This window comes from Penaeus chinensis, chromosome 26 (assembly GCF_019202785.1).
Source record: "Penaeus chinensis breed Huanghai No. 1 chromosome 26, ASM1920278v2, whole genome shotgun sequence".
NCBI classification, from domain to species: domain Eukaryota; kingdom Metazoa; phylum Arthropoda; class Malacostraca; order Decapoda; family Penaeidae; genus Penaeus; species Penaeus chinensis.
This window is the reverse complement of record NC_061844.1, coordinates 2,212,169-2,229,936: the sequence shown is the minus strand read 5'-3', so window position 1 is coordinate 2,229,936 and position 17,768 is coordinate 2,212,169. Positions and strand designations below refer to the sequence as shown.

The 17,768-nt window shown below is 41.1% G+C and overlaps 1 protein-coding gene across 9 annotated transcripts; it reads left to right on the top strand.

Annotated features, from left to right (window-relative positions):
* The first annotated feature begins 725 nt into the window (after window positions 1-725).
* LOC125039138 (caspase-1-like) lies at window positions 726-17,768 on the top strand. Of its 9 annotated transcripts, none has more exons than XM_047632896.1 (9): window positions 726-743; window positions 7,173-7,286; window positions 7,667-7,780; window positions 10,134-10,272; window positions 10,426-10,546; window positions 11,365-11,543; window positions 15,779-15,905; window positions 16,153-16,305; window positions 17,295-17,768. In XM_047632896.1, exons 2-9 carry the CDS (start codon window positions 7,189-7,191, stop codon window positions 17,408-17,410), a joined length of 1,047 nt encoding a protein of 348 aa, XP_047488852.1. In that variant the 5' UTR covers window positions 726-743; window positions 7,173-7,188; the 3' UTR covers window positions 17,411-17,768. The 9 variants fall into 9 exon arrangements, with proteins under 9 accessions (XP_047488852.1, XP_047488848.1, XP_047488849.1 ...); XM_047632892.1 differs by lacking the exon at window positions 726-743 and adding an exon at window positions 976-1,130; XM_047632893.1 differs by lacking the exon at window positions 726-743 and adding an exon at window positions 1,927-2,043.

The window sequence follows — 17,768 nt, the reverse complement described above, 5'->3', positions numbered from 1 at the left end:
ATAAACTAGAGTGGCAGTCATGAGACGGTCTGCCATAGCAGTCCTTAGCAAAAGAATGGCAACTCTTTATGCACCGTAAGGCAGGCACGCTAAGACCCCCCAGACACACCCACCCTTGCGAGAGCTGAAGGTAGCGCTCGACGATGGGGTCCAGTTCGCCAGAGGGTGCGCAGTTATCCTAATAGCGAGAAGAATCAAACAGAAAAAAAATGACACGAAGCTATTTGGAAGCAATTAGATTCGCTGCATCAACAAAAGGTGTGCGCAAAACAGCTAAGGTCATTAGCGGCGAGTGCCCTGTTGGTTTATGCTAAAAGCCTATCTATAAATGTCTCGTAGATGAAAAATAAATAACAATAAATATTATATTAAAATTTAGAAAATAAATATGCTTTAAAATTCTAAAATTACTGGATAAATAATTACATTTTGTTTAAAATATTAGTCTTCCCAAGGAAACTAATAAGAACTGCTGTGTCACTATCCTCCCCTAATACATTAGGCTGCGTTTACATAGAGCTATACTATACGGGTATACGGGCACGTTTTCGGGGGGCACGCGTATAGCTGGAATCGAACAAAGGGAATTCCATATACCGCGCTACATGGGAGGGCACTATACGAAATGCCGTATAGCTGCGTATAGTATAGTATAGCGAGAATCGAACATGTTCGATTTTCGTGCACCGTATACCGCCAGATAACCATCGTGCTTAGTTGTGGCAGGCTGTATTTTTTCCAAGGTAAGTTAATAAATACATAGATTATTGAGATTCATTTCAGCGGAATTTCGAAGCACATGCACAATTTGCATTTTAGCATTAAAAAAAGTATTTTGTAGCCTATTTGTATTTATATTTACTATTTAGAGTTAAATAATTTGAGGAGAGAGAGAGAGAGAGAGAGAGAGAGAGAGAGAGAGAGAGAGAGAGAGAGAGAGAGAGAGAGAGAGAGAGAGAGAGAGAGAGAAAGAAAGGATGGACACAGAGGATCTGTACACGTCGCGTACGAGTATCATCCACGTCTCAATCCCAGTCACAATCGCTGTCGCTTTTGCGTGAGTCTGGTACTTTCAGTTTATTGACTGAACTGAGTCTGACCACCCGAAAGTGTAGAAGAGGATAACTTCTGTGAGTAACATCATTGCATATTTTATGATTGTGCTGTCGTACCCATGTTTTTCTTTTCTTCCCATGTCTCTCCTCAGCCTCCATCAGTAAAAAGAGAGCCACATCTTCTTCGTCTGAAGAATCCATGTTGACGGCATCCGACTGGAAGTATAGTGTACGTGTGCAGCCCTATGTAACCCACCGTGTCCGTATAGAGTATAGCGTATAGCGTATACCGAATAGCGAATATCGTATACCGTATACCGTATAGTTCTATGTAAACGCAGCCTTACGTGCCGACATCAGTGCAAGCCTGTCAGAGATAACATTTTGTACCATGAATAATTGAAAGGAATAATTATTTTAGATGTTTATTTATTATCAGTTATTATTTATTCATTTATTTATTATTAAGTCGAGGAATGAAAAGTGTGTTTATGCTAGGTGATTTTTTTATGATTTAGTTATTGTAAATATTATCATTTGTTACCAGACTCGGACAGAGAGAGAATGAGAAAGATAGAGAGCGATATGTGTGTGTGTGTGTGTGTGTGTGTGTGTATGTGAGAGAGAGAGAGAGAGAGAGAGAGAGAGAGAGAGAGAGAGAGAGAGAGAGAGAGAGAGAGAGAGAGAGAGAGAAGAGAGGGTGAGCGACACGAGAGATGGGTTTAAGGCGGATGATGAAAGCGGCCTTGGCCAAGGGTGGCTGGGCTTGCTCGAGAGGGACATGTAGGTCACCTAGGAGGTCCTTGGGTAACCCAGGCTCAGGAGTGGAAGGTGCGAAGTGGCAGCTTCCTGTGATAAGGTGAACTCCGGAGGCAGCGACGGGAAGGCGCATCCTTTGTTCAGCCAGGGACATATGTGTGGAGCGCCACCTTCCAGATGTTGTTTATACAGAGAGAGGAGAAAGAGTAAATGTACTCTTCAGTGCAAAGTAATAATGCTTGTTAACCTTTCAAGACGTATTTATAATAGTTTATTCTGCCGAAAACAACGGTATGTGCTCTCTTTTATACTAAATATTAATATGAATTGATAGATCTATGATCGCAGATTCACGTCCATGTTTTAAATTTACACCGGAAAAATAGGTAGGTAAATACACACACACATCCCTATATATATATATATATATATATATATATATATATATTTATATATATTTATATATATGTATATATATATATGTGTTGTGTGTGTGTGTGTGTGTGTGTGTGTGTGTGTGTGTGTGTGTGTGTGTGTGTGTGTGTGTGTGTATGTATACATGCAAATATATATATATATATATATATATATATATATATATTTAAGTATATATACATATATATTATATACATACATATATAATATACATATATACATACATAATATGTATATATATATGTGTGTGTGTGTGTGTATCTATGTGTGTGTGTGTGTGTGTGTGTGTGTGTGTGTGTGTGTGTGTGTGTGTGTGTGTGTGTGTGTGTGTGTGTGTGTGTGTGCATACATACGTATATATATACATACATATATATATATATATATTATATATTTATCATTAATACTCTTACAATAATTATTATGTGGCAAGACCACCAGACCCAACATAACGGATCATTCACAATCAGCAGTCATTACGGACGTTTGATCGAGAGACATGATACAAACACACTTTACGTACGTTATGAAGGAGTCCACGCCAGAGTGGAATTTTCCGCGTGTGTTATGGACGGAGCCCTTGGTCGACCATGCTGGGTCAGAGCCGCTCTATGAGGCGCCTCCAGAGTTTCCCGGAAATGCTCCCAAGTTACGGGAGCCTATTGCGGTTCTCATTTATCCGTACGTGAAAGCGCACTCCAGGAACACTTGCTTCTCCTCCGCCTCCAACGCTGTGCCTTCGCCGTGAGAGTTGGACTTCAGGGAACAATGCGTTGAAGAGCTCATGCAAGTTGTGAAAGTCCGGCAAGGTTCTGGTGCAAGAAAAACTTCAGTCGCTTTTGATGGGTTAATATAGCAATAATAGAAAATGCGATGCAAAGAAAGTATAAGGTTAATCACCATATTCATATACGAATATGTATATATATATATATACATGCATAACTTATCTTATCGATGTGTAGTGCCTTCAGGCGTTGGCGACCCTGGATTACCACACCTCTCTATCACTTGTCAATTGCAGTAAATGTGCAACTTGCTTCCACCTCCTCCTGTTCCTATTCCATCCATATACTTCTCCCTTTGCCTTCCTCTTGCTCTGCTACCTGAGATTCCTCTCGCTAAGCTAAGGTTCTCTATCTTTCTCTTTACGTGTCCTCATCTGTCTTACAAATACATATTTCTTTCCATCTCTATACTTCTTTCACTTAACAGTGTATAATCGCATTTCTCTGTCCTTTTCTTTCCTCAAAGCCGTATTCCTCTTCTGCTTTCTCCCTTTTTATCTCTCTTCATATCCTCTCCAGCTAAACCCTTAAGATTAATTAAAAGAGAGAGAGAGAGAGAGGGGAGGGGGTCGTTCTTCTTAGAAAATTTATAAAGACGGGTTTTAGGCTCCGCCCCCAGGCATGACGTCAGAGACTACTTTCTTACCTTTTTAGTTTCGAGTTTCAGTTATTTTCTCTCAGTCAGTCAAAAGCAGAGAAACACGAAAGGTAAACAGACAGTTAGAGTGAGGATTTTGGAAGGATTTCGGAAAAGGAGAAAAGAAGAGAAAACAAAATCAGAAAAAAATAAAATAACAGAAGTGAACAAGTGAGACATTTAGAATAACTCTCCCGTCGAGGAGATAACATTTTTAAAGAATAAAAGGTATGATTTACTTTTTTCTGCTTAATTATGATTTTTGAATTATTATTTGTGCTTTTATTTATTATTAAATCTGGGAGTGAAAAGCGTGTTCATACAAGGTAAATATAATCAAGTTTTTTCTTTATATACTATATTTTGATGATTTGGTTAATATGAATATTACTTATTATGAGACACGGAGAGAGAGAGAGAGACTGAGAGAAAGAGTGAGCGAGAGCACGTGTATATATGTATATACACATATACACGTGCTCTATATATACATATATGTACATATATATACATATATATGTATATATGTGTATATATATAAATATGTATTATACACACACACACACACATATATATATATATATATATATATATATATATATGTGTGTGTGTGTGTGTGTGTGTGCGTGTGTGTTTGTGTGTATGTGTACATATGTATATGTACGTGTGTATATATATATATATATATATATATATATATATATATATATACACAGAGAGAGAAGAAGAAGAAGAAGAAAAATAACTCTTCAGCTGCAAAGTATGAGTAATGCATAATATCTGATTCTGCATAAAAAGATGTCAGTTAATCACATGATTCTTTAATATCTGTCATTTTTTCGTTCATGAAGTTACTGATAAAATTACTTTTTTTTATATTTCCTTCATTTTATACCAAGTAGTAATGTGCATTGATAGATTTATGATTGTAGATTCGCGTCCGTGTTTTACACATGGAATAGATAAATGCACACAAACACAAACACACACACACACACGAACTTACACACACACACACACACCTATTTATATACACATAGTTAAATAGATAGACAGATAGATAGATAGATAAATAAATAAACATCGAAGAGATTTTGGACATTGGAGAATAAAATTGTTTTCTTATTCTCTTATATTATTATTTATTTATTCCCTCGTTATCAAGTCTGGGAATGTAAAGGGTGTTTACGCTAGTTGAACATAATTATTTTTTGTACTGTATTTTACCGGTTATTATGAATTATATTATTTATGATCAGACACGGATGGAGAGAGAATACACACACAAACGCACACACACGCCAAAAATAAATAAATAAATAAATAAATAGATAATATATATGTATATATAAACTGCTCAAATCAATTAGGGAACACTTGTATTTCATTTCAAAACTCAATGTCGAATGTACAAATGTTGCAATTTTGTACTGAAACAAAATTCCCAATGTAACTTAAACAACAGATCGTCAAACTGGCCAAGAAGAACAAAAGTTAAGCCTTGGAGAACCGAATTACGAAATGATGTTGAAAAACAAAGTGACTGTAGAGAGAAATGGCAATGGAAGAAATTATGAATTTGCAGAACAGCACATTGCACAGCCACTTTAGTAGTGGGTATGTCATCCACGCGCCTGTCTGCACTCTCGACAACGTCGTGGCATGCTCCTGGTGATGCATAATGTCCCAGAGGTGCTCGATGGGGTTCAGGTCCGGAGAACGTGAGGGCCAGTCCACAGCATTGATGCCCTCTTCCTCCAGAAACTGGCGGCACACTCTGGACACATGAGGTCGGGCATTGTCCTGTACCAGAAGAAATCCGGGGCCCACTGCACCGGCGTAGGGTCGAACAATGGGTCTGAGGATTGCATCTCTATACCTAACAGCTGTCAGGGTACCTTGAGTAAGCACTTGAAGGTCTGTGCGACCCTCCAGAGATATGCCTCCCCAGATCATAACCGAACCACCACCGAATGAGTCATACTGAACGATGTTGCATGCCGCATATCGCTCTCCACGTCGTCTCCAGACTCTGTCACATGCACTTAAAGTGAACCTGCTTTCATCCGTGAACAGTACTGGGCGTCAGTGGCGAACTTGCCAATTCTGGTGGTCCCTGCCGAAGGCCAGTCGGGCTGCACGGTGCTGGGCGGTGAGAACCGGCCCAACCAACGGCCGCCTGGCCCTCATGTCTGTTTGTGACAGTCTGGTCAGAAATGCGTTCTCCAGTGGCCTGCTGAAAGTCTCCTTGAAGGGACCTAACAGTGCTTCTCCTGGACCGCATCGCAGATATACAGAGAAATCTGTCCTGTTGTTGGGTGGTGGCCCTTATTCGGCCTTGTCCAGGCCTCCTGGAGCACTGCCCGGTCTCTCGAAAGTGACTCCACGCACGGGAGATGACATTGGGACACTCTGAACCTTCTGGCCACCTGACGTACAGATGACCCATCCTCTAGCAGCTGGACTGCCCGTGCGACTTCACAAGGCTGGAGGTAACGCATTAACCTTGCAATATAGTCAAAAGGATCAGAAAATCCTTAACCAAGAAAGAAATAACGATTCGGCAAGTCAGGAGCACAAAATCGTCGTGGCTACCACTAGCTCACTCCAGATTTGGGGGTTGGCTCGCTTTTGACAATCCTGTCTAGACCTATCTTACTGCAATTGGGTCAAAGGCAGTGAAATTGATTCACAGGTCGCTAAGGTTGCAAACTAGCTGGGTGGAAAACTCCAATGCGCCAAAATATGGGTGTCATATCCCCAAAATAAAGTGTTCCCTTAATTGTTTTGAGTAGTGTATATGTATATATATATGTATATACAGTATATATATATATATATATATATATATATATATATATATGTGTGTGTGTGTGTGTGTGTGTGTATGTATATATATGGTAAGAAACGAGGCACCTTAGTAATGTGAATTGGTGAATCGGTATTGCTTACTTGACGTACAATTAGGATGTATTTCGTCTGCTCTCGCAACGAACGAAAATTGGAAGTGATTTTGATTCGAGCGATTATTGGCTCTCTTTTTCTTCTCTCTTTCACCCCGATTTTTCTTTTATCTTCGCTTTTTTTTAACTTAACGACTTTTGTGTGTGTTGATGGAAATTTGGTCTGGATTCAGGGGGAAATGAGTCTCCTGACTTGATTTATTATTATTATTATTATTATTATTAACCCGCTAAGACGTGGGCAAGATTTTTTTCCCTGAGTGTAATGAGCACAAAGGATGTGAAGGATTGCAGGGACTACAGTGCGAGGAATAAATACCTAGAGTATTTCGTGCACTGAGATATAGGCTAATTTGTGGTGCACATGGAAACAGAAATAGCTTAGTTCCTTAAAGGTTTTAGGGGGAAAAAGAATTGCACAAATTGTACAAATTTGAAGACCGTGCTCGATCGATGTGCACATTGTAGAAAGCAGGTACAAATAACTTCTCGCACATCGGTTTTCCTACAGCGTTTTTCATTTTCATTTTCACAGGCCGCCAGAAGCTACCATGGAGGACACCATCAGCGGAGGGAGCCAGCTCGACGAGCCAAGGGGAACCAATGGCCAAGTGGGCGACAGCGGCAGCAGTGAGACCGACGCGCTTAGGTACACGTGTATTCACGTTCCTTCGGGGATGCGAATGGGCGTGATTACTGTATGGTTGTATGAATGACTGTTTTTGAGCTAGTTTGAATGTATACAGATCTTTATATTGTTAATTATGTTTGTGCAACTATATCTGTACATATATAGGTGTATGCATCTGTTCTTCGTCGTGTTTGTGTTTGTCGACTTGTGTTTTTGTGTGTTTCTGTGGAAATATGTGATATGTCTGCTGTGTGTTTCTCGGTCGTTTGTGTTGGGAAATCTGTGCATGTATCTTTGAGTGTATGTGTGTAATGTAGTAATTGTGAGTGAAAGTGCAGGTACAAATAACTTCTCGCACATCGGTTTTCCTACAGCGTTTTTCATTTTCATTTTCACAGGTTGCCAGAAGCTACCATGGAGGACACCATCAGCGGAGGGAGCCAGCTCGACGAGCCAAGGGGAACCAATGGCCAAGTGGGCGACAGCGGCAGCAGTGAGACCGACGCGCTTAGGTACACGTGTATTCACGTTCCTTCGGGGATGCGAATGGGCGTGATTACTGTATGGTTGTATGAATGACTGTTTTTGAGCTAGTTTGAATGTATACAGATCTTTATATTGTTAATTATGTTTGTGCAACTATATCTGTACATATATAGGTGTATGCATCTGTTCTTCGTCGTGTTTGTGTTTGTCGACTTGTGTTTTTGTGTGTTTCTGTGGAAATATGTGATATGTCTGCTGTGTGTTTCTCGGTCGTTTGTGTTGGGAAATCTGTGCATGTATCTTTGAGTGTATGTGTGTAATGTAGTAATTGTGAGTGAAAGTGCATGTGTGAATTGTATAAAAGTTGAGCGCGTGTGTACACATGCGTGTGCGTGTGTGAGAGAGAGACCGCCAAGACGCTCGTCCCCACTGTGTTTGCATGTGTGTGCATGTGAGAGAGAGAGAGAGCGCGTCATGCTACGTGGCAATAGTAAGTGATTTTCACGCCATTTCCGGCGCGTACCTCACGTGACCTGTCACGTGACGATATCACGTAATTTTCTGGAACCTTTTGGGTAGTTTGGTGAAAAATTACCCGTTGCCCGTACATACCTCACGTGACCTGTCACATGACTTTCTTTTGGGGAAGCTGCACCCTGTGATTGACGTCTTGGATTCGCCGTACCGTTCCGTTTTCGTCCCCAACAAGAACGAGACCGTCGACGAGAGCTTGTGGGCCTTCAAGGGCAGGCATCAAGCCCTGCAATACAACCCGAGCAAGAGGGCTCGGAGAGGCCTGAAGGTCTACAAGCTGTGTTCGTCCGACGGTCGAGAGATAGGGCATACGGCAGCCTTCAATATTTACATGGGGCAGGATCGCGGCGAGTTTCCGGCGAGTATGAAGGCCGTCGACGACCTGATGGAGAAGGCAAAGCTGCTCGACAAGGGGTATCAGTTGTACACAGACAACTGGTATTCCTCCCCGACTCTCTTCCAATATCTGCAGGCCCGGAAGACCACCGCCGTTGGCACAGTACGTGTCAACAGGCGGGGTATGCCCTCGGACCTGCAGGCGAGTCGGGGACAAATCGACTTCCGGAGTAATAACACCGGAATGCTTTGCCTGTAGTGGGTAGACAAGCGTCCTGTGACAATGCTATCCACTGCCCACACGGTAAAAAGGTCGTTACCCTGCCTCCCAACCGCCGAGGGGTGGAGAGGTTGAAGCCCGAGGTCGTCGTCTGTTACAACAACGGCATGAAGGGCGTCGACCTCTCGGATCAGCTGGCGCAGTCATATCCAGCCACCAAGAAGACCATTAAGTGGTATAAGGTTTTCTTTTACCTGCTGGATATGACTACTGTCAATGCGCTGGCTGTCCACCGGGCCCTCGGCGGTACATTTTCACAGTACAAGTGGCCGACCTGGCTCCTTCTGGCGGAACCCTCCTCAGAACTAACCTGAGGAGGATCCCCAGCAGCCGCACATGCCAGTCGACACCCCCTTCCGGAGGTGGCGGAGATATGCGTTCTGCTGGAGGACCGACCGGCGCAGGAAGGAGACCAGAGTCATGTGTTCCAGCTGCGGCATTTCCCTATGTTCGACTCCATGTTTTCAGGCATTCCATGCCTGAAAACACTAATTTGTATATATGTATATATTTGTACATATATAAATATGTATATTTTTCAATTTTTGAAAGAAAAAAAAAAGAATTCGTCTTACCACTGCTTTTCTGTGCTCTCGCCAAAACAAATTATTGATTTTACACACTCACATTGGTCAAACATTCCTAAAATGGAGTATATACTACAGTATGAGACAATCAAATCCTTCATATGACATATTATATGGCTACAGTAAGTCTGCAAACTTTCACATGTTTCTAGAGTGAAAAAACTAGGTTGCTGTTATACGCAAACCAGCCGCCTGAGCGCGCAAAAACTTGGGTGGGATGGTGAGACAGGCAGGCCGAGTTGAGCGCTCGTCCCGGCGAGAGAACCAGCCGTTTTTTTTTTTTTATTCCAGAACAACGGCTCCAGAGCTGTTTTCAGACCCGTCGGTATTGGGTTAATGTTGGCTAGTTATGTTTGTTGTGGTGATGATGAGTATGTTACAATAAAGATGGTATTATTATATTAATGTTAACATCATTACCATTACTATTAGTACTACTGTTGTTTTTATCACTATTATAATCTTTATCCATATTCTGTTCTCACCATCATCAGTCTTGCCATTATGAACAATTATTACCATCTTTTTCCAGTTGGGTTAGGGAGACCTCAACAAAATGTTAAATTGGTTTAGCCAAACTCTACAGTTTATACAAATGAAGAAATGCATTTTGCTTTTTCTAACCTCTTGTTCACTTCCCAGGTGTACGGATGGCATGCCTCAAGGCTTGGTGAGAATGTCAGTAAACCGTGATGCTGTGTGCTACAACATGAGCCACAGGCAGCGTGGCCACTGCGTCATCTTCAACCACCGCCACTTCGACCAGCACACAGGCCTTGGGGTGAGAACACAGAGCAGGGTCTTTGGGATGGAAGATGTTATTAGTGCTTGCTCAGATTGTTCATTCTTATATTTTCATTATCATGTATTAATTTTAGTTTTTACATTGTGATTCATTTCTTAAGTAATTAAATGACTCTCGACCCTATTTCAGGAGAGGAATGGCACAGACCGTGACCGTGAGCAGGCACAGGAACTCTTCAAGAACCTGGGCTTCCAAGTGACTGTCTACAACGACCTCACTGTGAAAGAGGTCAAGAAGAAACTCAAGGGCCGTAAGTATCCAAGAAGCTCGTTGAAGGCTGAGAGTGCAGGGTCTAGTGGGTCTTTGAGACTAGCTTCGAGGATCTATGACTATAGGCTTCTCGCTGTGACTGGGCTCCCAAATTTCAAAAGTGTGGATTCGCGAGTCCTTGAGTCTTGATCTGTGTCAAAATAAGGTACTGTATAAATGAACTGTTAACTATTATATCAGTAATTTATTTCCTCTTATTACATTTTTCTCACAAAGTGAAATATTTTCTCAGTTTTAGAACACAGATGGAAAGTGGACACACACGCACACACATACACACTCAAACACACACACACACATGCACCCAAATGCATATGATACATGTATTTATATTTATGTCTTTTTGCTATTAGAGATGGGCTATTAAAAATGTTTTTTTAATCCATAACAAAGATTTCCTTTGACATGGCTGCTGCATGCTATTAGTGCATCATCACACGGTAGTGCACTGTCATTATTCCTAAGCTATTGTTAGATGCAACAAAATAAGAATAGAGTGAATTAATATGAAAGTGATGTGAAAATTATTTAGATAATGTTTCAATCCATTGGTAGGAAGAGACGTTTGTAATAAGGATTTTTTGTTCTTATTCTGATGAGAAAGGAGACTTTGAGCATGTCCCAGATGATGGGATTTTACCCCTGAATGATTTTAGTGAGTAAATCATAAAACAATTAAAAACAAAACGAACAAGACTTTATTCAGATCTCATTTTTCTCTCTCTGCTTCATCCTCTTTCACACACTTACTTTTTACTTATTTTGTTTTGCTTTGTCTTTTCCTTCCTGCCCCGATAGTCGCTGTCGACGTAAACCACTCGGAATGCGATGCGCTGGCAGTGGTGTTCATGTCACACGGGGAGAAGAATGTTCTTTGGGGCCGTGATGACACATTTAAATCCGATTACCTGTTTGAAAATTTCAAAGCCGACCGGTGCCCTACCCTCGCCGGAAAGCCGAAGCTCTTCTTCATCCAGGTGAGGCCTTCGGGGTAAAACGGGAGGGGGGAGCTGGGAGGAGGGCATGAGCTAGCCTTGAGGAATCTCTCCCTCTCTCCTTCCCTCCCTCTCCCTTTCCCTTCCCCCCCCCTGTTTATCTTTCTCTTTCAATCATTCTATCACTAGCTCATTCACTTACCTACATAGATATGCCCTCTGTCCACATTTTGAAAGCGCGCAGTAGTTCTCGAACGTATGCCAATCAAAAATAGACGAAGAACTCTGAAAACGCACACTACAGAAATGAAGGAGACGAACAGTGAACGGGAATTGAACGCTGGTAAAACGTCTCCATCTTTGGAAAATCCAACGTGGGACTATCTATTCTATAATTTCACTAAATTGGAACTTCAAAAATACTGTCGTCATATGGGCTTAATGAAGATTTGGCTGACGAAGGACAAACTAGTTGATAGGATACTCAATGCTCAACAGTCATTTAATAATCTGCGAGCAGAGGAATCACGCGACCCGCTACAAATCCTTCAGCTTGAACTTCGAGAGCTCAGATAGAAAATTGTCAAATAAGATTTTGAAATAGAAGAGCTAAACAGCATGGTCCAAAGTGCTTACGTGACCATTAACAGACTAAACGATCGTGTGCCAACGCTGGAAGAGCAAATGATTGACGGAGGACGGATCACTGCCGCTACTAGGACCGGATTACCTCAGTCCCCCCTGCCAGCCCCTGAGAAGACCCTGCTCCTCTGCGATACGAATCGTAGTGACGTCAGGCCATCGGAGCTTGGGAAAGACTCCTCCATCAGAACCATCCAGGGAGCAGCCATGGACCTTCTGAGATGCTGGGTCAACGAAAAAGCTCGATTGGACTCCAGTAAAAGGCATCGTCATCTTGGATAAATCAGGATCATTACTTTTGGATTTGGAGAAAAAGAAATGAGGAAATGGAAACATTTGTATGCGAGCTAGTGCCAACTCTGAGTTTAGACGAATATCCTGATAAGATCAACCAATTTAACGTCAAATTAAAAGAATGGAGTACACATAATGGGATCCGAATAATGCAGCAGTGTAAATATTTTCGATTAGCTGATAACTAGAATCACACAAAGAGAAATCACATGCCTTCCCAAAATACCCTCAATTGTTATATTAACCGAGACGTCTCGCATGGCTCCTGAAAACAGAAGGAGGCATGGTCTGTGCACCAACATGAGGGATGAAATGAGCAGAGCATCGTCATAACGTACCAAATGTTAACTTTAGGGCTAATAAACAGTCGCGTGAGTTTAGGAGTCGTCAGCCAAGCAGCCATCGCCACGGAGGCGATGGCTGTCAGATTTTTCAAATGCTGGCAAAGATGCTTATGATAAGTCACAAGTGAATCTAAACTCACAAATTACTGAAGCTGCTGACGAAAGAATCAATACTTCAAATGAAAGTCCCAATAACAGCTTTAGATTTGATCCTGTGGACTGCAACGCTATCATTTTAACTGTGAAAGATATATCAATTTCTAATTCCTCTGGTTCTGATGGGATTCCATTTTGATTCATAAGAGAAGTTTTGCCAGCTATTGCATCTTTTATTATGATTATTGTAAACACTTCTATTGTTACCAACATATTTCCTAACGTATGGAAAATCCCTCACGTCATTGGTGAGTTGACATCGAGGATGTCAGCAGCTTTACTGCCAATATTTTCAAAAAATATAAGAGAAAATTGCAATCAATCAGCTAATGTCCTTATTAGAGTCAAACAGACTTTTTTGCAGATAACATGGATTTCGACAAAGGCCTTCTACGGAAACTGCTCTTCTAAAAGTAACCAATACAATGTATAGTAATATTGACAGAAAGAATATCTCACTGCTTCTACTTCTAGACCTTTCTAAAACTTTTTGGCAGTGTAAACCACGACATCCTTATAAAGAAAGGTATGAAACTAAACAAAGATCGTCGTGTCTTCTCAAAGTAATGTTTCCCTTGGTGTTCCTCAGGGACCCATGCTAGGTTCGATTCGGTTTTCAATTTACGTGAATGATTTATTTGTAAGTTTACCAGTTTGTTTTGTAGAGGTATGCCGATGATACTCAATTACTTCTTTCTGGAAATACCGGCTGCATCTCGGAATTAATTGAAAGAGCAAAGAATATATTATTAACTGCGAAATTATACTTTTAACCCATTCGTGACGGAGAAAATGAACAAAAAATGGGGAAAATGCTGTGCTCATTTTTTTTTTTTTTTGTGAAATGTGTCTAAACATAGATGGCTCTGCCTTACCTGATTTCACCTTTCCTTGAATTGGCGGGAAAATTTATTTTTTTACTAGTGCTATGAATATCGATGGTGTTATTTTTATTATAAACATTATTATGATCACTATAATGTTATAAACAATAGTAATAGCAAAATAAGATAACGCAAAATATTTTCGTAAATTAAAGAAAAGGGTATACGGGCGAGACAGGCAGTACTCGTAATTGGCGACTTAGTACAAGTGTAGCAAAAAACAATTAAACAAGTAAACTCACAGTGGGCATGTCACGTATCCGTGCCATGCCCGTGGCGAATGGGTTAAAAGAAAAGCTTATTACAAAACGAAAAGAAAACTCAGTGTATATGTATTGGTTCACGACATTGTATTTATCAAATTACAGGATGATTTTGTTATATATTTTAATAGAAGTCATATATACAAGTACTGTTGTTAAAAAAAACTTGAGAGTGTATGTGGATCAACATGTGCTTTTTAACGTACATGTAGATGAAAAGTAATGAATGTAGATGAAAAGTAATGGAAACACTTATCTATCTCAACAGAATAGGAAACTGCTTTGAAACCCAGACACGAATTATTATTGTGCAGTCACTAGTACAAAGCATTATTAACTACTGTTCAAGAGTGTGGGGGGTCATAAATACATTTAAAATAGAATGGTTAAGAGTAGATAAATATCTATATAACTTGGGCATTTTGGTTTTTAATATCTCAAAGAATCAATTACCTGACTGGCTATTTAACACATTTACTAACAGCGAAATAAGAGGTGCAAGTACGAGACAAAGTAACGATTTGTTTGTTCAACGGACCTATACTAATTCCGGAATGAAAATGTTGACGGTGAGAGGCCCGTTAATCTGGAATAATATTCCACATGAGGTCAGGGACTCAAGCTCCTTTTCTGCTTTTGAAGACAGGTTAAAGAAGTATCTTTTACGTAAACGGAACTGATTCTTGCTGTGATACGCCACTTGTCAATTTCAAGTGTATACGTTTTACTGTGATGATTCACGTTGCTTTAATGTTATTAATATAACTCTGTATAATTTTATGTCCTAATACGATATTTGTTTTATAGTGATAGGATAAAAATATAATGTATAATGTCCACAGAATATCTGTAGTTTATGCATTATAAAATCATATTGTAAACCAATGTCATGAATAACCAATGTAATTCGGAAAAAAAAAATTATTATTATATTTATTATACACACCCACCCTCTCTCTCTCTCTCCCTCCCTCCCTCTCTCCCTCTCTCTCTCAGTACCCCTCTCTCTCTCTCTCTCTCTCTCTCTGTACCCCTCTCTCTATCTCTTTGTGTGTGTGTGTGTGTGTCCCCCCCCCCCCTCTCTCTGTCTCTGTCTCTCTCTGTCTCTCTCTCTCTCTATCTGTGCCTCTCTCTCTCTCTGTGCCTCTCTGTGTGTGTGTGTGTGTGTGCCTCTCTCTCTCTCTGTACCCCATATCTCTCTCTCTCTCTCTCTATAACCCCCCCTCTCTCTCTCTGTGCCTCACTCTCTTTCTCTATGCCTCTCTCTCTCTCTCTGTGCCTCTCACTCTCTCTCTCTCACTGTGTGCCTCTCTCTCTCTCTGTTTGTGCGTGTGTGCATGTGCCCCCCCCCCCCTTTTATCTCTCTCTCTCTCTCTTTCTGTTTGTGTGTGTGTGTGACTCGGTCTGCCTCTGTCTGCCTATCTGTCTTTGCCACTCTCTCACCTCCTAGATTATACATTCTATCATTTAAAAAAATATCCTGTATGTCACGTACATTAACTGTCCACCATCTTGCACAGGAGTTGAGAATGGGAAATGCGAACTCGCCACCTCAACAAAAACTAGATTCTACCCCCCCCCCCCCATATATGTGTGTGTGTGTGCATATATACATGTATAAATATGTATATATATGTATATATATGTACACATCCATCCACCCAGCTCTTCATCTCTCCCCTTGCCACCCAAAGGCATGCCGTGGTGAGAAATTGGACGCAGGCACGACCCTCCAGCGGGACGAGCTTGACTCTGGCTGCCAGTCCTCTTATAAGATCCCCAACTCGGCCGACTTCCTGGAGTGCTGGTCCACCATACCTGGTGTGTGTGTTTGTGTGTGCATACGTTTGCGTGTGCGTGCGTTTATGTGTGTGTTTTTATATGTATAGATATGCATATGCTTATATGTAGATATACTTGTATATGCATGTACATACCTTTAGTACGTGCATGTCTGTAGAGAATTAGACTGATAGGTAATTATACTCATGTTCTTGTAGTTTTTTTAATCACGATTTTCAAAATTCTACTCACACATGGCGTTTCATCGGACCCTTATTTCTGCCAGGTCACTACTCTTGGCGTAACTCCGCCAATGGCTCGTGGTTCATTCAGTCGCTGGTGAAAGTGCTGACCCAAGACAGTGCGCGCGAGGACCTACTCTCCATGATGACCAGCGTGAACCGTCACTTGATACTGAACTTCGAGTCCGATTGCCCAAGTGAGGATTCGTGTTTGGTTTTGCTTTCCCTCTCTTTTCTGCGGTTTCGCTGTTTGTGAGCATCTTTTGCTTTTAGATATTTTCTTTCCCTTTTTTTTTTTGGGGGGGGGTATCATTTTCCCCTTTTAATTTGTGGCTGTCTTCTTCTCCCTAGACTAGAAAGTTAACATGCCACCTCTGTTCTTCTGTAGTGCCTTTGCAGTAGAATATCTAATAAAATCAATGAAGACTTTGCTCTTAGTATTGAACAGTTCGTGTGGAGGTTTGCCGTAAATAAGCGGCCACTTTGCCGGGCGCGCGAAAACACCCGTGTGGGCTGAGGAGACTCCATGCCTCCCCCGTTCTCTTTCTCGGCTGAAGCATTTTTGCCTTTTGCCATTTTCCAATGTCTTTGTCATTTGATTTGCTTTATGCAGATGGCTACACACTGTTTTCCTTCCATAGACCCCATATCTCTCAAGGTAGTCCATAACTCAGTGCAGTGATGGTAACATTAAGTAACATTATGTTGTCTTTTTTGTAATATTTGATTTTGTGTAACACAACAACAATATGACTTGTAGATAAGTCATGGTGCCCAGGAATAGGATCCAGAGCATGGAAATAGGGTCCTTCCAGTCATGGCCCACGGGTAGTACATTCCACACTCGTTTATCAATGGAAATAATGCAGAAGCCCTTCCTAAACACCAGTCGAATCGCCCTGCAAAAGCTTTGTGCGCTCGTGGCGAGTCTCCCTCGTCCCCTCGACCCGCTGCCAGATGTTCCCATGGCGGCATGTTCGGCCTTTTTTTCATGATGTGACGGTCACGTCATCCAGATCGTAGGGTTATTTGTCTTCTTTCCTTTTTTTTAATGGTCTATGAGTACGGGAGTGACACTGAATTATATAGGGTAAGGCTAGAGATCTTGTGTTGATAGTTACCTGCTATGATTAATATCAGCTCTGAAGACATTACTGATCAGAATAAATGTTTATTCCTATAACAGAGAAACATGAAGAGGAACAGGACATGCATGAGAAAAAGCAAGCTGCCTACATTGTCTCAACCCTGATGCGAAAGGTTTACTTTAATAGTGACTGCTCCCCGGGCGTAGGGAAGTAGGAGGAGGTCTGACGCCAGGATCAGAGATGCAATAGAAGCGGCCACGAGCTGAAGAGGTGCAGCAACTAGAGCTTGGGAGGTGCACTGGCGGCCCCCACTACCAGGGAGGAGCCTATGATTGCTCATTCGCATGTGCTAAGAAACCCTCTTTTATTACATCCACTATATAGTTTTAAGATTTTTCAATTATTTCTTTTCATAAACTGCTTACGAGCAAGTCTGTTTAAGTTTAAATTAAAATAATTTTATCTCTTCAAGTTCGCTTTCCTGTACTTATAAAGTTAGTTTTACTGTTACCGCTCTTGGAATGCCATATGGTATTTTCATGCTTTACTATGAATAAATGTAATTCAGATTA